Below are 20,939 nucleotides of genomic sequence, written 5' to 3'. Positions count from 1 at the left end.
ACCCACAATTATAATTACATGGCCTAGCCAAATGGTCCTTCTTCTTCCTGAAATACCACCCAAATACATGTTAATTAAACAGCAACGAAAACATCCAAGGTTGTATGTTGAACGATAATACCCAATAAGCTTGTACCTGGGTAGCAAATTGGCTCCTAAACAGCTCAGTAACTTCAATATTTGCTAAAGCACTTTGTTTATATCCAAATATAATAAAGCAAATGCATACAATTTGTTGTAGGCATTATCTGAGTAGCTAAACCTGAGATTGCTATGGAGTAAAATCCTTCTATGGTCCCCATACTGATATCTTGTAAACTGCTGCTCTTATTTTCTAAAGATAGCTAGAGCAAATACTTTTTATATTCAATAAATTTGCTTACAACCTCATTTGGTAAATATGGAGGAGTAACAAACTTACTTCCTACTTATTATTACCGGAGAATTCTTCAACATCCTTTGTTCTTACCTCTCTTCATACTCGAGAAGGTTTTAAACCGATTTAAAATATAGCCGCAAATACTTTAATTAGCGGCTAAATGCGGCTAACTTATTCAACTCTAAAATTGCAGCTAGTGTAGCTAATTCAAGTAGTAATTCACTTGAATATATTATTATGTCATAACAGAAAAATAGAATACGAGACATTACACACACGAGCTTGATACATGATAGTCGTAAACAATAGAAGTTGCATTGATATTCCTTTTAAGTATCCAATTGGTTTGGGGATACAGCGTGGATTTTAAAAATCCTTATAGCTTCACTCATTTCTCTACATGGAAAGAATTTTATCACGCTATATACTCAATCAACGATAGTATTCATATTACTTCGTAGATAAACTCCAATTGAGATCTTGTCTATCAAGAGTTTTTAAATTTATATTTATAATTTTTCGAGTTGATATTTGACCTAGAAGACTACAAACGCGATTTCTTACAATGACGGTCAGATAAGAAAATACACGTGGAAGCTCGTATTCTGCCTCTAATTGACGAGTATATTAAAAACCGAATGTAACATTTACAAGAATTGAATTTCTAATCACTTTCGTGCCATTGGTCCCACGTTCTTCAATTAATACCAAATGATTTATATAACTTGAGTATTCACAAATTGTTCAACTTGCAACCAAAAATCTAAAAGATCGCTTGTCGCAACCTAAAATTATTCTTTCGTCCCTCGCTAAATCTTATCAACCATGCAGTTTAAAGCACTTTATAAAATCTTTATCGCTATACTGTATCTCAAAACTTCTTTTGCAATACTTCAAGTAAGAGATCTTCCTGAAAATAAAGTTGCTCCAGTTCAACATCGTCTTGCATATGCAGGAGATACAGGAATGGTAGTTAGCTGGAATACATACCAACAACTTGAAGCTCCTTGGGTTCAGTATGGTCTCTCTCCAGATTCTTTGGATCAAACAGCTGAAAGTCTGGAATCTATCACTTATCCAACTTCGATTACTTGGAACAACCATGTGGTTATCAAAGATCTTCAACCGGATACTACCTACTACTATAAGGTTGCAAACAGTGAAAACAATTCCGATATTTACAAATTTGTCACAGCTAAATCACCCGGTTCTCCTGATGAATTTTCCTTTTCTGTCGTGGTTGATATGGGAACCATGGGTGAATTAGGTTTAAGTGAGGAGGTTGGAAAAGGTGCTGAAGGAGCTCTTGAACCGGGTGAACAAAACACGATGCAATCTTTACGTAATGGTATGAACGAATTTGAGTTCTTGTGGCATCCTGGTGACATTGCATACGCTGACTACTGGCTTAAAGAAGAAATTCAACATTACCTACCAAACACAACAATTGCTGACGGTTATAAAGTCTACGAACAAATTCTTAATGCTTTTTACGAAGAACTTCAACCAATTTCAGCATTTAAACCTTATATGGTTGGGCCAGGAAACCACGAGGCTGATTGTGATAATGGAGGTACTTCAGACAAGGATAATGATATTAAGTATACCAATTCTATTTGTGTTCCTGGTCAAACTAACTTCACTGGTTATAGAAATCACTTCCGCATGCCTGGTGCTGAGTCCGGCGGTACTGGTAATTTTTGGTATTCCTTCGATTACGGCCAAGTTCATTTTGTTCAATTCAATACTGAAACTGATTTTGGTAATGGACTTGCTGGCCCTGAAGATGCAGCACCTAACGGCCCACAAGGGTCATATCCGAATGAACAGATTGACTGGCTAGAAAACGATCTTGCATCAGTAAATAGAACCAAGACTCCTTGGGTTATAGCTGCTGGCCATCGTCCCTGGTATGTTGTTGGTGAAGGATGCACGGATTGTAAAACCGCCTTTGAATCTATACTTAATAAGCACAACGTAGATCTTGTTGTTAGTGGTCATGTGCACAATTACGAAAGGCAAAAGCCTATTTCAAATGGCATTATAGATCCAAATGGTCTCAATGATCCTTCCGCTCCTTGGTATATTGTCAACGGACTAGGGGGGCATTATGATGGCCTTGACCCTCTTGAATACCCACTTCCAAATTACACTGAAGTTGCTCAAGATTCAGCGTATGGATGGTCGAAATTTACAGTTCACAATTGTACTCACTTAACACACGAGTTCGTTGCATCTGCGAACAATTCAGTCTTGGATAGAGCTACGCTTTTCAAAAACCGTACATGTATTGTATCATCTACGAATACTACTGATACCACTAACCCTGAACAATCTAGTTTGACTAATTCCAGTATACATTCAACACATATGTACACTAACGTTTCTACCGTCATAGATTCTATAGATCCTAAAGTTTTGGACACAAAAACAAAATCGAATGTCAAGGTTATTACCATCACGTCTTGTTCTAATAACATATGCAGTGAAGCCTCTGTTTCAGCTACTCCAGTTTTAACAACAACTACCATCCAAGGCGTTGAAAATATCTTGACAAGCTATTGTCCAATATCGAATACGGGAGACAATAAAACTGCAGATACTATTATTTCCGCTCCATACTCGAATTCTTCAATCAGCAATGCTTCAAGTATTTCCCCACTTATGGTTTCATCAGTTGGAGAAAATTCCGCTGCCAAAATTGCAGCAGGTGGCGTTATTGGATTTATTATTTTAGCTTTAGCCTTTTAAATGTATATATATCGTAGTTATTATCTATTGATGTTATGCGATATTTGAAATACCTGTAAAAATATAAGTTTGTTAGTTAATTTAACAAAAGTAGCTGTCTTGTAAATCAAGTCTAGCGGCTAAATAGACGACTCTGTTAGCGACAATTGAGCGACTGCGAAAATTGCGTTTAAGAATTTTGGAGGCGAGTTTAAAAATGACATGCCCTCGTGTAAGAATGAATCTTTCTAACTAGTGGATTCATAGTTGAGAACTTAGAATGATAACGCATACCTTATCATATGCAACTGGTTCGAGTGAAATGTAAAGGGCTTGGCTCCTATAATGCAAGACAGGGAAGGTATCTTAAATTTTTTTATAAATTGCTATAAAAACAATTGTTATATGATAAGTTCATTTGCTTTAAATGAATTTACTCGTAATATGAATAACATCGCGAATCGCGCTTTTGAAAAAAGAAAAAAAGCAAAACTCGGATGGGTTGCAACACAAGTTCTTGCATATCAGTTTGTACATATTAATTGTTTATTATATTGAACGTTGGATGACATACCAATACAGTAATGCAGTAGCTACTTTTATAATCTTAGACAATGTTTATTGTATCCTACGATATATGAATAATTCACAATTCAATTACGCTCAATTGCATGCCTGACATCTAGTGCTAATTACGTTGGAAAACTTTAGCTCATGCTAATGATCGCAAAACAATTAGTGAATATAAAAATATAAAAATGGCACTATCTTTGACTGTTATATGATGATTTGTGCCAAACAAAAACTGTAAATATATAACATGTACTTTAGAACTATTATCTGTATATCATTGCTGGCAATGTTGATGTCAGTCCATGCTATACCATTGACTGTTTTAGTCCCTACTCAAGATAGTTTTTATATCCCACCTGAAGGATTTGAGAGGTATAGTAATGGACATATTCTCAAGTTAAGAAAAACTCCACATCCTTTAAGAAGAGCAAAGCAACAGATTAATATAAAAAACTCCTGGCAGGCAATGGTTAGATCCAGCGACTCTTATGGAGCAGCCACTACGATTGTCACAACAATCATGGAACCTTATAATGCTGATCCTGAAAAAGTCGTTTCTTATCAAATATTTGAAAATTCAGCATGCATTGACTGTCCTCCTTCCTATGGTTTACAACTTGGTGCTAATGAAACTACTCTCACTGAACTGAATGAAATGTATTTCATTGAAATAGCATTAAATAAGGGTTGGTTTGTGATAACTCCCGACTACGAAGGTCCAAAGGCTGCGTTTAGTGCATCTATACAAGAAGGACAAGCTACTTTGGATTCAATAAGAGCTGTACTAAAAAGTTCGAATACTACCGGTATCAGCAATCACGCCAAAGTTGCCATGTGGGGCTATTCTGGAGGCACAATCCCTACAACATGGGCAGCTGCACTACAACCAACGTATGCGAGTGAGTTGAAAGCCAATTTAGTTGGTGCTGCATTCGGTGGGTTAGTTAGTAATATCAGCTCCACTGCTGAGCTTTTAGACGGCGGCATCCATGTCGGTTTGACAGTAGCAGCGGTAGCTGGATTAGCAAACGAATACCCTGATTTTAAGGAGGTCATTATGAATGATATTTTCCATAATAAGACAGATCAATTTAATGAGATATACAAATTATGTATGACACCGGAAGGTCCATATTATTCAGAACAAAAAATGTTTTCAGGTCCTGAAAGATATTTCAAAAGTGGTTGGGATATTTTGAAGGATCCAGTTGTTCTGAAAGTACTCAATAAGAATATTTTAGGATTAGATAAAGACCATGGCATTCCTGATATTCCTCTTTTTCTATACCATGGGGAGAAAGATCAAATGGCTTCAATTGAGCAAGCTCAAAGAGTTTATGATAATTGGTGTGACTGGGGGATTGGATCATTCGAATTCGCAGCCGATGCTTCTGTTGGTCATCATTTGGCAGCACTCACTGGCTTGGGGGCTGCGATGGAATGGTTAAACAAAAGGTTAGAAGGTGAAATTCCACTTCAAGGATGTAGCAAAATAGTAAGAAAGTCTAATGCTTTCTACCCTGGAATTGAAAAATCTGTATTTGACTTTATTACTTCCACTGCAAAAAGCTGGTTTGGAATTCGAATTGGTCCTAGTGGTTTAAGCCCAGCACTTGGTGATACCGGTCGGACAGCCAGTGTAGTCACCAATAACGGTAGTGTTGTTGTTGATCAAGCATATATTGACAAAATTAACTGGTAATTATTATGGTGCAATGTATGTAAATTCTGATGCTGGTTATTAATAAATTGGGCATGTATATTGTGTAAACTATATAAAATTGTACTATACCTTACTACTAAATGTTTCTATACCCAATATTAGTACCGTTCCCAAGAATATAGCTAAAACTGTATAACCAACTTTTCTCCACTGATTTCACCTTCTCGAATAAGTTTGAGCCCATCATTAATACCATTCAATCCATTTGGTTGAATTTTTATTGGTATGTGCTTTATTTCATTATTATTTATCGATTTTTGAATAGTAGGAATGAATTCGAGCATAGCTTCTTTAATTCCAGGGATCGCTGGAAATACAGATCCATTATTATATCTAGCCTCATTTCCATTTGCAGTAAATGCTCTTGTCATAGTGAATTCTACATTGGACTTTGGATTCTTAATAGCTTCAAAATTTGAAGCTACCAAGGAGTCTATCTTTGTTGGCATAACATCAGAAACAGAATCATGGGTAAGCTGCAAAGTTGCAATGCCTCCTATAGTATGTAATGCCATAGTTATATTTGGGTCAATATTTTTGATCTGTTGCATTACATTCAGGTCGTGATAATCAATTAAATAATCCGCACCGAAACCCTTAATTAAAGTTGCATGCTTTTTGGATGCCACCGAAATGACAGTCCACCCAAATTGTTTTGCGATTTGACTTGCCACCAATCCTGTTGCTGTTGAGCCACCATAGATCAAAAGGCTTTTATTTTGTAATTGCAGAAAACTCCCGCCTAATGTAAAGTATAAGCTGCATCCTAAGGTTATTATTGCGTCAGGAATTGAACATGCACCTTCAAATGTATCAATATTTCCTGACTGTAAAATTTGAAGATTGGATGAACTGAGCTCGTTTAACTTAATTGAGTAGACTTCTTGAACAATTGCAAACTTAGAATAGGCACCTTTATCAGGATTGGAATAATCACCGCCGTGGATAAAGCTGGCTATAAAATCACCAGGACCAAATCTCTTTACATCCTTACCAACTTTCAAAACGATACCACTTACAGTTAAACCCATGATTGCACCATCAGGGGCCCAATCATAATCTATATGATAGTAATCAGTACCATTAATAGAAGCAGCTTTAGATTCAATCAAAATCTCATCGGAGTTAATTGGTGCAACTGGAACTTCTTTTACTTGTAATTGCGAAGTTGATTTTTGCAATACAGCAGCTATAGTGGTAGTCATCGTTGTACTTATAGTAATAACAAATAAAGGAAAGAAAATACTAAAGGGTTTCTCCTATGTTACTTAACATAATCAGATAATATCAATTATTAGAAATACGGAGGTTAAATACTACAGAAGAGGAAATTGTATTCTTGCATTATTACTAAGCTAATATTTTAAGATTGTGGTAGTAAAGTTTGTGGGTATTCCCTTCAGGAACAGATATGTAGGTAGTATACCGGAACATTAGAGACGATTAGAAATTGTAAAATTAGGGACAAGTAATAGCCTTTAAATAGCAATTCTTAAGAATTATGGTAGCACACTGAAACATCGATATTGAAGGCTTATGAAATGTAGATGATCAACAAAACAAGCTTTTTTTCAATTTACACCATTAACTTGGACATATTATTCCACCAACCATTGAACAAGTCTTGGTCCGTGCTTGCAATTACCTCATTTAAAACACTCTCGTTCGCTAATTTGATCATGTATAAAAACGAAGCGAGGGAAATGTCAGTCCATCCAATAGTTTCTCCAGAAAGGAAAGTGTTTTGTTTTAAATTATCTAGCAATAAGTTCAAATTTTTTTGAATCCGCTTGACGTTTACTTCTCGATCCTTTAAAGCTGCGGTACTAAGATCTCCATATAAAGCTGTATTTTTTTTTATATAATATTCTTTACTTTCATAATCTAATTTATTAGCTATATCCAAAATAACCAATTTAAACAATGGTTCCTTTATCTCTGCAATCCAATTGTAGATAAATTCATGTAGTGCTAGATTACCTTGAAAGATCGATGCTCCTGTATATTTCTCTTCGAGGTATTGAGCAATCTTAAAAGAGTCTTGGATTACATTTTCACCATCAACCAACACAGGAACAGTACATCCGTTTTCTTTATGTAGAATACCTGGAAGAATTGCGTGGATCTCTGGATAAGTTAAAGGAACAGACTCAAATTCTATACCTTTCAATTTAAGACACATACGTGCTTTCCAAGGGTTAGAAGACCATAGATACTTAGGATCTTTTCCTCTCAATTCATATAGTTTGATACCCATTCCTACTGTAAGTACGATGCATTAAAACATAAATTATTCAGGAAACAATTTATATTTTGCTTTATTATCACATGGTTCATAAAGTCAATATTCAAGTGCGACTAGTCACTGCAAAATATATACCCATTCACAGGTACCGGGTGTCCGGAAGAGACACAGTAACATCTACTGGATTTCAAGTTCAAAATGGTCATAGCATACGAATGATAAAATATATGTAAGCATTTTCTGAGACAATTAGTAACAGAGATAATATCTGCGATTTTAAGGCCTTTGATATGCATTATATAAAATCTATTCAACTCCAGCTAAAATCAAAGAACCAATGGCTAATATTTTCAAAATCAATTATTATATCGTATACTCGTGTATAATTAATGCGTATTAAAAATGATGTTCTATGTGACCTTAAGCAATAATGTTCCAAAGCTTTTCTCTTTTTTGCTTTCCTGAAGAGGTTTCATTTTTCATTTCATAGTCAAAAAACGGCATTTTTCCCGTATCTATATCCATTTCCTCCAAAGGAACTAAAAATTTGGTGTTTCTAAACCATACGAATTGAAAGAAGACGAATAAGATAACGAAAAAAATGTTGGAAATATAGGCAGCAAAAAACTCTGCCACTGAAAATTTTCCTACAAATACCTCATAACCTTGAAAGAATATCAAGAAAGTAATAACTGAAACCGAATACCATGCATATATTGGCATCCCTTTTGCAACAAAAGGAAGTTCTTCAGATCTGACAATTCCTTTTAATTTTAGTCCTTTGATGAATCGGATATGCGAAAAAGATATAAACACCCAAGCAAATAAGCCAGATGTTGCAGATATATTTACCAACCAGTTAAACGCCACTAATCCTTTAGCCGACAATGATAAGAACCCTAATAACCCCAAGAGAGAACTAAATAGCACTGAATAATATGGTATGCCATTGATAGTTAGTGTGAAAATTCTAGGTGCAAGTTTATCGTTGGCTAACGCGTATAATGTTCTCGAAGCAATGTAAATATCTGAATTTCCTGCTGAGATTATAGTTGTTAAGATAACGGCATTCATAATGTCTGGTAGAACTGGAGTCCCACTATTTTGAATAGCGATAACAAACGGAGAAGATGCAATGTATGTCGTTTCTGAATTTAATTTAGGATCATTATAAGGAACCAATAATCCCATAAAGAATAAACTTAGAATGAAAAAAATCGCTATTCTGTAAAATACCTTTTTGATTGCCGATGGAACTGTTTTTCTAGGATTCTCACATTCTCCAGCCAGTACGCCTACTAGCTCCGTTCCTTGGTACGAGAAAATAGCATTTATTAAGGATGAAAACCAACCTAAGAACCTTCCAGTATTCTTATTGTCCACTAGAATACCATCTCCCCATGGGCCTGGATTTCTCCAATAACGAAATCCAAAGGCTCCGTATTTTCCTCCACCACAAACCATTATAAGCGCGTATAATATCCAGCCCATTATAGTTATTACCTTAATAGAGGATATCCAGAACTCTATCTCTCCGTAAAATCTTACGGGAAATAGATTTGCAACTGTTAATAATACAAAAAATATGGCTATCCAAGCTGCATTGGGCACAGCACTTGTCCAATATTCAATTATTTGTCCAATGACCGATAACTCTATTGCGAAACCTATTGCCCAACAAAACCAGTATAACCACCCAGAAGCTGCACCTATAGATGGAGAAACAAACCGAGAAGCAAAAACAGTAAATGAACCGGCAACGGGTATATATGTGGCCATTTCACCAAGAGATTGAGCAACAGAATAGACAACACTTGCAATGAAGATATATGCTATCAAACAATTAACAGGGCCAGCTTCATTTAGTGGTACAGATGTAGATATGAAAAGCCCTGTACCAATTGTTCCACCAAGAGCTATCATAGACAAATGTCTTGATTTCAAAGATCTTTCAACATTTGTTTTCCCCCTCTCCTCTTCCTGATCATTCTCATTTAAGCTCAATTCATGATTAAGAACTTCGCTCAACTTCTTTTCAAGGGAATTTGTGACAACTTCACTCATTGATAAAGTTAAATTATGACCGAGTAATAGTATGCTTATAGAACTGAAGGATGATACTTAAATTAAAATCAACATTAGTAAATTGGACATACTAAGATATTAATTTATAAAAATTTTTTGCAATAATGCTATGGCTGTGACAGATGCCAAAAAGCTGTATCGCGTGAAATGATGCATTCGATGAGGATGTTCCGTAAATAATAGAAAGAGAAAAAAACATTCAACTAGAATATTGAACTGTCAAGGATGATAAATGATATAAATACCCTAATTAATACAAAGCCGTTAGTGATTGATGGGGCCCTTGGCACCCAATTAGAAACAAAGTTCAGTAAATTATTGCAACAAGATAATATTAATATTCAGACTCATCCACTATGGTCCGCACTTGTTCTTCTCAAAAATCCGGAACTAATTCAAGAAGTACATTATGATTATATGTGCAGTGGGGCTAATATTATTACAACGTCTACTTATCAAGCATCTAAAAGGGGTTTATTAGAATACGCTCCCGGTATTGAGAATGATGATGAAGTAAATGCCGTATACGATAAGGCAATTGAGTTAGCGGTAGATGCAAGATCACAATACTTAGAAAATATGGGTAAAGGTATGAACACTTTGACGAATAAAGAAATCTTTATCTGTGGTTCAATAGGTCCATTCGGAGCTTACTTGGCCAATGGTGCAGAATACACCGGTAAATATGGGTCACATATAACTGAACCGCAAGAGTTGAAAAAATTCCATTACGACATAACAAGTCAATTTATAAGTAATCCTAAATGTGATATAATTGGATTTGAAACTATTCCTAATTATTCAGAATTCCAGCAAATTGTACACTTAATGGAGGAATTATTGCAGAAAACGAATAAGCCTTTTTATATAAGTTTGAATTTCAAGGATCCTAAGACAATTTGTGATGGCACTCCGATAACCCAAGTTGTTGACTACTTAAACGAAAGATTGTCTAATAACGAAAAATTAAGGTCTGCATTCATTGGGCTTGGATGTAACTGTGTTCCATTAGAAATAGCTACCAATATTCTTTTAAACATGTCAGATTTGAATAATGTTCATAGATTTCCTTTGATAGCTTACCCTAATGCTGGTTTGAACTACGACTTATCGAAAGGTGAGTATAGTATTAAGAGTTCAGAAAAGCAGGTTTGGGAAGACTCATGTCGCGAATGGCTCGAAAAGTTAAACGTTAGATTAGTGGGTGCTTGTTGTGGCAGTGGCCCTGACGAAATATTGACTATTAGAGAAGTCACTGACAAATTTGCGGGTCAAAGATGAACTTCTTAAAATTCTATATTCCTAAATGTGTCCAAAATATACTATTTCCAAATGGAGATGTTTGGTTAGAATAGAGCTAAAATATAAATGGGCGTGATAATTGAAAATTTATCTTACCGCAAAGGAATAAAATTGTTTATAATCACATATTGCTGTAGTATCTAAGTTCTTTAAACTCTACCCTAAATCAATCGATTAATACATCACCAAAATATTCACGTGATAATAGCAACAAGCAGCAAAGCAACTGATAGCTAAAGACTTATTCGAAGACAACTAGATATTATTTATTTCCAGAAGTATATTGAATGGAACCAGCATCAAAAAAGACGAAACTTGAGGAATTGTCTAAGTTCGGCAGTAAATATTATCCATACGACATTGATAATAAAACAATTATATCTAAATATATCAAACGAGAAGATTTAAAACCAATTAATGTCTTGGAGGCGAAATTAAACGATACTAGAGCGAATAGAAATAATATTGATGTTGGTGACAGCATTGCACACCTATTCTTGCGTGATTTTAGGACGATAGATAATAAAGGGCTTTCAATTGCGAGTGAACTAGCGACTACAACGAAAACGCCTTTAATCACATTTCACATCTTTTGCTTGGAAGAGTTCGATGCACATTCAGTGAGTCCATTTAAATTGGAATATATGTTAGGATCATTAGACGTATTGAAAAAAGATTTGCGTGAGATGAATATCCCGTTGGTGTCTTTACAAGTTGAGAAGCGTAAAGACGTACCAACAAAGATAGCTGAATTTCTAGAACAGAATAATACTAGCCATGTATTTTGCAATATGGAATACGAAGTAGATGAATTAAGATTATTATCTAAGCTTGTTTGTTTTCTTCTTGATAAACATATCAGTTTCAATCCGGTTCATGACTCATGCATAGTAAAGCCCGGTGAATTAAAGACAAAATCGAAAGGTACACAATATGCGGTCTTTACACCTTGGTATAAGGCTTGGTGTAATTATTTGAAAATTGAAGACGCTCCGTTCATGGAGTATCCACGACCTCATGCCAATGAATCATTCTCGGACCCTAACAAGTTATTTGATAGCGAGATACCTCAAGTACCAGAGTCGAAGCGTCTCACCCATGATCAACAAAAAGAATTTGACACATGCTGGAAATGTGGTGAGCATGAGGCATGGCTGGCTCTAAGTGTTTTCCTTGAGTCCGATAAATTTAAGAAATATGATGAATCAAGAAATGAAATATCGGAAGAATCTGTATCGCGTATGAGCTGTCCTATTTCTTCGGGAATCATATCTACAAGGTCAATAATCAGATACATTTTAGAAAATAAATTCGTGAAGAAAATTGATAGCGGAGAACAAGGAACAGGATGGATTCGTCAAATTGCGTGGAGAGATTTTTATAGGCATATATTATGCAACTGGCCATATGTTTGCATGTTCAAACCCTTTTTGTTGGAGTATGATGATTTAAATTGGGAGTATAATAGCGATCATTTCTACAAATGGTGCCAGGGTAAAACTGGATTTCCAATTGTTGATGCGGCAATGAGGCAACTAAATCAAACAGGCTATCTACACAACAGATGTAGAATGATAGTTGCGAGTTTCCTTTCCAAACATTTATTGATAGATTGGAAATATGGCGAGTATTATTTTATGGAACACCTTATTGACGGGGACTTTGCTTCTAATAATGGTGGCTGGGGTTTTAGCTCAAGCACTGGTGTTGACCCTCAACCATACTTTCGAATTTTTAACCCTTGGCTTCAATCGGAAAGGTTTGACAAAAAGGGTACGTATATCAGGACGTGGGTCCCAGAGTTGAAAGATATACAAGATGAAAAGGGTATACACAATCCGTACGAAAAGGGCTATGGTCATATTGCAGAAAAAAACGGTTATCCAAAGCCTATTGTTGACCATAAATACTGTCGGGAGCGAGCGTTGAATAGATTTAAGGATGCCAAATACTAATTATCAATGCCATAATATTCGTAGTCATGTGTCCATATTTATTAGTATTTTGGACTACCATCACTATGTATTAGTATATACGAAAAAGATGATTAAATAAAAAATTTCTTTAGACAAACTAGGATTATTGAGCAGGGTACAAATTACCATTAATTTTTATGAGAATGCAACCATTTTTCACTGTCTGCGATCTCGCAACAAATTGCTATAATTGAACATCCGCTAAAAAGTTTGAGTATGACAGCTTCGCGTTGAAAAGTTAACATAAGACTTTGCTTCCCCATATTTGCAATATATGCAGGTACTCCGCTATTGGACGGGGATCTTCCATTAATGCAGTTGTGAAAAATTAAGTAATAAGTAGCCTCAAAGAATAAGTAAAGAAAAATATTGATATAATGTGTAGACACTAGCGGATCTTTCGGTGTCTTATTGGTTAAGGTTATTTATAAAAGGATACATTTGCTTTACTGTTTTGCTATATTGAATATAGAAATAAGTATGTCGTTTCTAAAACTTTTATTCAAGAACAATGATCTTGGTGAGGAAATCCCGGGGACTATTCACTTGATTGATGTAGATCAAGTTCCTGGTATTTCTAAAGTTGATTCAGCAAAAGGGAACCAGAACATCATGTTGCACCCTCGGCCAAGTTCCAATCCAAATGACCCTTTAAGATGGCTGCATAGAAAGAAAAAACTGCAACTATTCCTTCTTACGTTTTGGGCTTTTATTCAAAATATATCGTCGGTTTGGACAGGCCCGGTATATGATACGTGGGTGGATGAGTTTAATTGCACTTATAACCAATTGAATATTGCATCGGGGCTTGTATTTGTTGCTATTGCGGTGGGATGTACTACTCTACAGCCAATTGCGCTAAAGTATGGTAAACGGATTGTTTACATTGGATGCACTATACTTCAAATTATTGGAAATATAGTTTATTCTCAGGCACATAATGTGGAAACTACATACATTGCTTCAGCCCTAGTTGGTTTTGCTGCAGCACCGATATACTCTTTAGTTGAAATATCGAGTACAGACATCTTTTTTCAACATGAAAGAGCCGAAAACATCTCGTGGCTAGTGCTTGCTCTTCAATCCGGTTGTGCTTTAGGCCCGTTAGCCGCTGGATTTATTACTGAAAGTCTTAATTGGAGATGGTGCTGTTATATTATGGTGATAATATTTAGTGTTTTGCTTATCATTCAAATATTTACAATGGAAGACAGCACTTTTCAAAGAGAAGAATCGCCAGAGGAATTAGAAGAAAACATTGTAATGCAAATAAGGAGTCATGAAACTTTCGCGAATAGTATGCAACGTCAACCATCGAGTCAAAATAAGAAAAGAGATAATCACACAGTGCATATTGAACCCGATATCCAGTATGTAGATCCTTCAATACCTAAGAGAACATATTTACAGAGGCTTCGTTTAATTGAGAATGAATTTAACGATCCTACTTCTATTATTGTGATATTTCTTAAACCTTTTTACCTTGTCTCATTTCCTATAGTTGTTTGGTGTGGTATTTTACAAGGAATACAGCAAATGTGGCTAACGTTGATGACATGCACCCAATCTGAATTTTATTCTAGTGCCCCGTATAATTTCAGCTCTTCCATGGTTGGGTTAAGTAACTTGGGTCAACTTGTTGGTATCGTCGCTGGTATGGCATATGGTGGGAAATTTGTTGATTGGTTAACTATTCAATTGGCTAAGCGAAACAACGGTATCATGGAACCAGAATTTCGCCTCTATTCTATGGCTTTTCCAACTCTCATTAATGCTACTGGCATACTAACGTATTGTCTAGGGCCAGCGTATAAAGCACATTGGTTTTTGTCCGTTGGAGTTGGGCAATGCTGTTTAGGATTCGCGATGGCTTCAGTCACTTCTATTTGCTACACATATTGCTCAGACAGTTACCCAAAGTTGGCTAGCGAAGGTATTGTGTTCATATCCTTTCTTAATAATGCGTTGGCGACCGTTTTCACATTTACAATTCAGTCTTGGATAGATAAGGATGGCCTTAAGCTCATGGCATGGTTAATGTTTATGCTCAGTCTTGTTCTAAATGGTAGCTTTATTGTATGGGTATTTTACGGTAAACGGGTTAGAAGATGGACTAAAAATAAATATTACCAATTTTGTGATGATGCTGGTAATCATCCCTAAACAGCCATATGCTTAGATGGACTAACGATTAATTATTGCCTGTCCATTAAATAAATACGAATTAAATAGAGATTTATAAACATTTTGATGCACGAAATGAATACTCAATACATATTAATACTTCTAATATTCTGGTTGCGTCATACAGTGCATATGAGTGCGGTTAGATTATACAGACTACAAATGTTGAAGAATTGAGTTAAAATGGCTTATTCGAATATTGGGTTTATGAATACTCTCAGATTATATCATAAATATTGTCTCCGAGGGTCGATGACCATCACTAAGAAGCTTCTTCTATGTTGAAATAATGCGTATGTAGAGAATATCGGTAAACGCACGTTGTGCGGCAATGACAGTTATGACATATGACAAAATTCCTCTATCTATATTATGATAGCTTTTAAAGATGCATCTTTGGTAGTTTTAAACCATTTATTTACCGAATAATGAATAAGAAAGCATTCAGCGATTCAAATGACCGTGTAATTACTCACACCAATGATGATGTGGCAAGTGCTCCTCATTATCAATCACAAAGTACACTGTCTGAAGCCGCAATGAATGAAGATGAGCAACAGCTAACTGACTCTGAAGGAGAAGATGAATTTATCAGGCGCCACGGTCATATTGACTTCCAGTATATCAAAAAGCCTAAAGATGCAGTGTGGTTCATTAGGCCTCATGCCCTTAATTATTTCAAAGATGGTGTTTTATATAGGACAAAAGGAGAGAGAACATCAGCTAAGACAGAATTATTTTTGGATTTGATGTATGTTGGAATCATTAGTAATTTAGCAGGGCATGCGACAGAGAATGCTAGTGGAGGTGCTTTATTGATGTACGTTTTGCTTTTTGTCCCTGCGTGGGTAGTTTGGGCTGATATTAAAGATTTTACGAATTATTACTACACTGAAGACTTATCACAAAAGGTATACATTATTTGGATTTTGATACTCTTAACTTTATTTGTGAACTCTTCTAGTGATGTATTAAATGGTATTAAAGGAGCTGCATTTACCATCGTTCCATATATACTTTGTCGAGTTTCGTTGGCCATTTCATTGCTAATTTACTCCTTGTATATTCCAGAACACAGAACACAAATGAGGATTTACAGCGTTTGTATCTTTATTACTAGCTGTATATGGATACCTGTTATTTTCATCCTGACCAGAGCAAAAATTGGAGTAGCGATTGCTGTTCTTTTTCTAGAACAACTTTCGTTCACCGTGGTTTATCATCCCCAAACCAAAAGACTTTTGAAACTAACGACGTCGACGGCATTGAATATAGAACATGAAATTGAGAGATTTGCCACTTTTGTGACTATTGCCATTGGTGAATTTTTATACAAGGTTGTGGCCACAAATCCTTTGGGTACCGGGTTTAGCTCTAAGTTTGCAAGAGGTACGTTTTTGTTATTAATTGCTTACATATTGTTTTGGATTTATAATAATGGTTCTAATTCAAAGAAAGCTACGCATGCATTGAGAAATAATGGATGGACAGCCATAACTTGGATTTATTGTCACCTTCCTTTAGTCGCAAGTTTAGTTCTTGGAGCAGATGCGGGTGGAGACTTAACATCTTTAGATATTACTAGTTTATCAAAGCACCAAGAGGAGCTGGTGCTTGAAAGAAGTTCCGAGGAAGAACCCAATATGTACGCACTTTCTTTTTTCTTTACTGGTAGTATTTGTGTGTCACTATTATGTATGTGCATAATAGGACTAGCAGATAAAAATGAAGACCCACCAAATTTGCATATTGTGTCTAGATTCTGGAGAGTTATATGGAGAGCACCCATAGGTATCATTATTGTGTTGTTAAGTTTTGCCGAGCTTGATTCCACATTACTAATGGGAATCGTGACTATCTTGTTAGCCGTGCTTCTAGTTTACGAAAGCATTGTATCTACACCACAGGATTGCATTAACTACCCTTTAGCACGTAAAAGGTCTTTAACGTTAGAATAAAGAATAGAGCATGTTAAATTAACTTCTGGTTCCTAAATATATTTTACATATTCGACAATGACATAATAAAGAGTATACTGAATTGATATAAATAGATAGTCTGAACTATCATTCGAGTCACAATATCTCTTCGAAAGACTTATGTCTTAGCAGTTGATACTTAGTCCGATAAGAAAAGGGTAGGTATAAAGTACTTCTACGATAAGTTGTCAGAAACGTTAGACATTTGGTGACAAGATTCTATCTTTGTATTTATTCTAAGGGTTGTAAGGATGCTGATGAAGACAGCTAACCTAGCAATAATTATAAAAAATTCAAAATAATTGTCTACTTTATTTACAGTTATTTTATTCTATCATATGAGCTTCATGGATTATGTTCCATAAAATCTGTGATATTGGACGATCCCTTCGTTGATATATCAAACAGTAAGAGTAACAAGTAACAATACAATAACAAGGCTGATAAACAACATGGATTTATCCAATCTTTGATTGCCTCCACTGGTGTCTTTGCCTTTAAACTTAGTAGCATCAAGATAGATTCCGTTTTCATCTAAATATTCGTTGACTCCAAGAGGGACATTTTCTACATATGTAATACCTTCAGTGTTTGAGGTTTTGCCACTTGGCCATATTGTAGCCGTTTGAGAATACCATTTTTCCACTGACCATTTTGGGACTAAATCGTCGATTTGACTGGCCGCGATAAAGATACCATAAGGTTCGACTACAAGATCAGCGGATTGTGGGACAATTGCAGTAAGGGTTTGAATTGGAAAGCTGTTTGAATAAGCTCCATCTGAAGTTGTGCCGCCAATAGTGACTGTCGTAGTTGCGTATTTCATTATTTAATGAAGAATACGAATACGAATAGAAAAAAATAAACATTTTATGAAAATTTCTCCCGTACGCATTGAACAAGATAGTCCGCACTAAATACTTACCTTTTATTTGTCAAATTAATATCAGCCATATCTATATATATAAGAATCAATTTCTTTGCAATAAACAGATTCATAGCGATATTTCTTATTCTTACGATGTTGGTAGTCTTATATTCGTCTTCCTTTAATGTCAATTGAAATGACCAATAGACTGGAATACTTATTAATATATAAATGGGTCACATGTAGATATTAGGGGCCTTTGAATGGTGAGCTATCTTCTCAGGAATCCAAGCAAGTATAATCATCTGAATAAATAATATGGTAAAAATACATATCTGAATCGAAGGTTCCAATGATTATCCAAGATTGTGACCAACAAAATTGCTTATATAGCTCCAAGTGTAAATATCTATAGTAAACATTTAGCTTTAGTTGCGATTTTACTATATAGTTATTTTTATTTTATTTAATAGAACTTATTTATGATTTAGTAAGGTGCATTGAAAATAAGATTTCCGCGCCTAAGCGGAAAAGAATAAAATGTAACCGGCCATTTATGTTCAATTATGCGAACGGGTGTACGGCTATGAACCTCGTATTATAACCAATCTCTCGAGATCTATTTCTATCTTGATAAACGATTAAAGATTAAACCCATAAACGTCATGATTTACTAGTTCAATATGTATCAATACGTAATAGAGTAATGAATAATTATTACTAAGAATACAAAAAATTTCAGTGATGAAGATACAACGTAGGATCTGTCATTATTGCACATAGTTAATTCCGTACAAAAAAATCGATTTAGCCGGAATATGGTTTCGGATATTTTTTTTTTTTAAGATACTCGATTTTATAAATTGAACATGGTTTAGCTAATTCTGGATAAATAAATTTTTTATAGATAATAGCACTATGAGCATGCAAAGTTCAAAACTCAGGGACGATTCTCAAACTTTCATAGATGATACAAGTATCAATAGTGAAAAGGTTCATGCATTCGAAGGACATAATGCGGATGTGCAACCAGTGATACGCCAAAGAAGTAATAGCAAAATTGAAGACAGAGAAAGCTTGAGCAAATTGATTTCCAATAATAAAGGTGTCGAAAGAATAGTTTCAGAACTAGAAGAAGGTGCTGGTAAATTAGGAGGGTTAGAAGAACCACTTGATCTAAAGAGAATTGAAACTCACCCGGATCCAAACTCAAGCTTTAATGAGAAAGATCCGTGGAAATACCCTATTGATCAAGAAACGGGTCTAAGACTAGTTGAGTTTGTCCCTGGTGATAAAAAAAATCCATTAAATATTTCAAAAGCTAGAAAATGGTTTTATACCTTTCTCTTGGGTATAATTTGTTTTGTTGTTGCTTTAGGCTCTGCGATTGTAACCGGTGATATCAGTGGACCAAAGGAGTATTTTGGCGTTACCGAAGAAATTATTATTTTGGCATCGGTTACTATGTTTGTTCTTGGATTTGGGTTCGGGCCTTGTTTATTTGCACCACTCTCAGAAGAAATAGGTAGACAACCTGTTTATGTGGGAACATTATTCCTAGGCGTCATATTCATTATTCCTTGCGCATTAGCTCAAAACATTGAAACATTAATCATTTGTAGATTGATTGATGGTTTAGCGTTTTCCGCTCCTATGTGCCTTATAGGTGGTTCATTAGCAGACATATGGGAGGCATCGGAAAGAGGGGCTGCAATGGCTGTCTTTTCAGCCGCCCCATTTTTGGGTCCAGTCGTAGGTCCAATTTTTGGTGGTTTACTTGGTGATAATGCCCCTACTTGGAGATGGATTTATTGGTGTTTCTTAATTATAGCGGGATTTTTTTACGTTATATTTGCGTTAGCAGTTCCCGAGACTCATCATAACACTATATTAAAACGCAGAGCAAAAAAATTAAGAAAGAATACTGGTGATGATAGATACAGAGCAATCGTCGAATTGAAGATTAAAAATTTCAAACAAGTCTGTAATGAATCGCTTTTACGTCCATTCATTTTATTAAGTGAATTAATTATTTTCTTGATAACTTTGTATATGTCGGTCATCTATGGTTTGTTGTATATGTTTTTCTTTGCTTATCCTATGGTGTATGGTGAAGGTAAGGGATGGAGTGATTCTATGGTCGGTGTTATGTTTATTCCAATCGGAGTCGGTGTGGTCATTTCTTCTCTTATAGCTCCATTTGTCAATCGGGATTATAATAAAAGGGCTCAAGTATATAGAGATAAAGGAGAGTTACCACCAGCTGAATTAAGATTAATTCCAATGATGTATAGTTGTTGGTTCGTTCCTGCTGGTTTATTCTCGTTTGCATGGTCGTCGTATCCATCTGTTTCGTGGGCTGGTCCGTGCTTTAGTGGTCTTGCCGTCGGTTTTGGATTTACTTGTTTGTATAACCCAGCGAATAACTATATTGTTGATTCATATCAACACTTCGCAGCAAGTGGTTTAGCTGCAAAGACGTTCGTCAGATCAATGTGGGGTGCTTGTGTCCCATTATTTACTATTCAAATGTACCACAGATTGGGCTATGAATGGGCCTCATCATTAATGGCATTCATTTCCTTGGCATGTTGTGCAATCCCATTTGGATTCTACTATTATGGAGCAAGAATTAGAACATACTCAAAGTATGCTTATTCCCCCGACTCTATAAATTAATCGCATTATTCTCAAACGCTTGAAATATCGTTGAGTATCATCACCATAACATAATAGGATTCTATATTTCATAATCCATAACTAATTTATATTTATCCGATGTGGCATTGGCCAACAAAATATATTAATAAAACGTTTTCTTTAGATAATTATTTTATCAGATAGTAATACACTTGCACATTATTATATTCCAATTTCTATACAATCAGACGGAAG

At 35.4% G+C, this 20,939-nt stretch overlaps 11 protein-coding genes across 11 annotated transcripts; 7 read left to right on the top strand and 4 right to left on the bottom strand. All coding sequences in view use genetic code 12, as the record gives it.

Annotated features, from left to right (window-relative positions):
• Nucleotides 1-1,204: 1,204 nt before the first annotated feature.
• Nucleotides 1,205-3,130, top strand: DEHA2A00726g (DEHA2A00726p; the record flags this gene model as incomplete). Its single annotated transcript, XM_456368.1, has 1 exon — nt 1,205-3,130. The coding sequence occupies one exon, from the start codon at nt 1,205-1,207 to the stop codon at nt 3,128-3,130; it is 1,926 nt and encodes a 641-aa protein (XP_456368.2).
• Nucleotides 3,131-3,929: 799 nt separating this feature from the next.
• On the top strand, nt 3,930-5,384 carry DEHA2A00704g (DEHA2A00704p; the record flags this gene model as incomplete). The annotated part of the gene is made up of 1 exon (XM_456367.1): nt 3,930-5,384. The coding sequence occupies one exon, from the start codon at nt 3,930-3,932 to the stop codon at nt 5,382-5,384; it is 1,455 nt and encodes a 484-aa protein (XP_456367.2).
• Nucleotides 5,385-5,527: 143 nt separating this feature from the next.
• Nucleotides 5,528-6,610, bottom strand: DEHA2A00682g (DEHA2A00682p; the record flags this gene model as incomplete). Its single annotated transcript, XM_456366.1, has 1 exon — nt 5,528-6,610. The coding sequence occupies one exon, from the start codon at nt 6,608-6,610 to the stop codon at nt 5,528-5,530; it is 1,083 nt and encodes a 360-aa protein (XP_456366.2).
• A 371-nt stretch (nt 6,611-6,981) lies between these two features.
• On the bottom strand, nt 6,982-7,662 carry DEHA2A00660g (DEHA2A00660p; the record flags this gene model as incomplete). Its single annotated transcript, XM_456365.1, has 1 exon — nt 6,982-7,662. One exon carries the CDS (start codon nt 7,660-7,662, stop codon nt 6,982-6,984), a length of 681 nt encoding a protein of 226 aa, XP_456365.1.
• Nucleotides 7,663-8,070: 408 nt separating this feature from the next.
• DEHA2A00638g (DEHA2A00638p) lies at nt 8,071-9,714 on the bottom strand (the record flags this gene model as incomplete). The annotated part of the gene is made up of 1 exon (XM_456364.1): nt 8,071-9,714. One exon carries the CDS (start codon nt 9,712-9,714, stop codon nt 8,071-8,073), a length of 1,644 nt encoding a protein of 547 aa, XP_456364.2.
• A 246-nt stretch (nt 9,715-9,960) lies between these two features.
• Nucleotides 9,961-11,016, top strand: DEHA2A00616g (DEHA2A00616p; the record flags this gene model as incomplete). Its single annotated transcript, XM_456363.1, has 1 exon — nt 9,961-11,016. The coding sequence occupies one exon, from the start codon at nt 9,961-9,963 to the stop codon at nt 11,014-11,016; it is 1,056 nt and encodes a 351-aa protein (XP_456363.1).
• Nucleotides 11,017-11,324: 308 nt separating this feature from the next.
• Nucleotides 11,325-12,992, top strand: DEHA2A00594g (DEHA2A00594p; the record flags this gene model as incomplete). Its single annotated transcript, XM_456362.1, has 1 exon — nt 11,325-12,992. One exon carries the CDS (start codon nt 11,325-11,327, stop codon nt 12,990-12,992), a length of 1,668 nt encoding a protein of 555 aa, XP_456362.2.
• A 501-nt stretch (nt 12,993-13,493) lies between these two features.
• Nucleotides 13,494-15,176, top strand: DEHA2A00572g (DEHA2A00572p; the record flags this gene model as incomplete). The annotated part of the gene is made up of 1 exon (XM_456361.1): nt 13,494-15,176. One exon carries the CDS (start codon nt 13,494-13,496, stop codon nt 15,174-15,176), a length of 1,683 nt encoding a protein of 560 aa, XP_456361.2.
• A 449-nt stretch (nt 15,177-15,625) lies between these two features.
• On the top strand, nt 15,626-17,155 carry DEHA2A00550g (DEHA2A00550p; the record flags this gene model as incomplete). Its single annotated transcript, XM_456360.1, has 1 exon — nt 15,626-17,155. The coding sequence occupies one exon, from the start codon at nt 15,626-15,628 to the stop codon at nt 17,153-17,155; it is 1,530 nt and encodes a 509-aa protein (XP_456360.2).
• Nucleotides 17,156-17,576: 421 nt separating this feature from the next.
• DEHA2A00528g (DEHA2A00528p) lies at nt 17,577-18,002 on the bottom strand (the record flags this gene model as incomplete). The annotated part of the gene is made up of 1 exon (XM_456359.1): nt 17,577-18,002. One exon carries the CDS (start codon nt 18,000-18,002, stop codon nt 17,577-17,579), a length of 426 nt encoding a protein of 141 aa, XP_456359.1.
• A 960-nt stretch (nt 18,003-18,962) lies between these two features.
• DEHA2A00506g (DEHA2A00506p) lies at nt 18,963-20,723 on the top strand (the record flags this gene model as incomplete). Its single annotated transcript, XM_456358.1, has 1 exon — nt 18,963-20,723. One exon carries the CDS (start codon nt 18,963-18,965, stop codon nt 20,721-20,723), a length of 1,761 nt encoding a protein of 586 aa, XP_456358.1.
• Nucleotides 20,724-20,939: the final 216 nt, after the last annotated feature.

This window comes from Debaryomyces hansenii (genome assembly GCF_000006445.2).
Source record: "Debaryomyces hansenii CBS767 chromosome A complete sequence".
Taxonomy (NCBI): Eukaryota; Fungi; Ascomycota; class Pichiomycetes; order Serinales; family Debaryomycetaceae; genus Debaryomyces; species Debaryomyces hansenii.
Note: the sequence above shows the minus strand (reverse complement) of the source record. Positions and strands in the feature narration are given on the sequence as shown.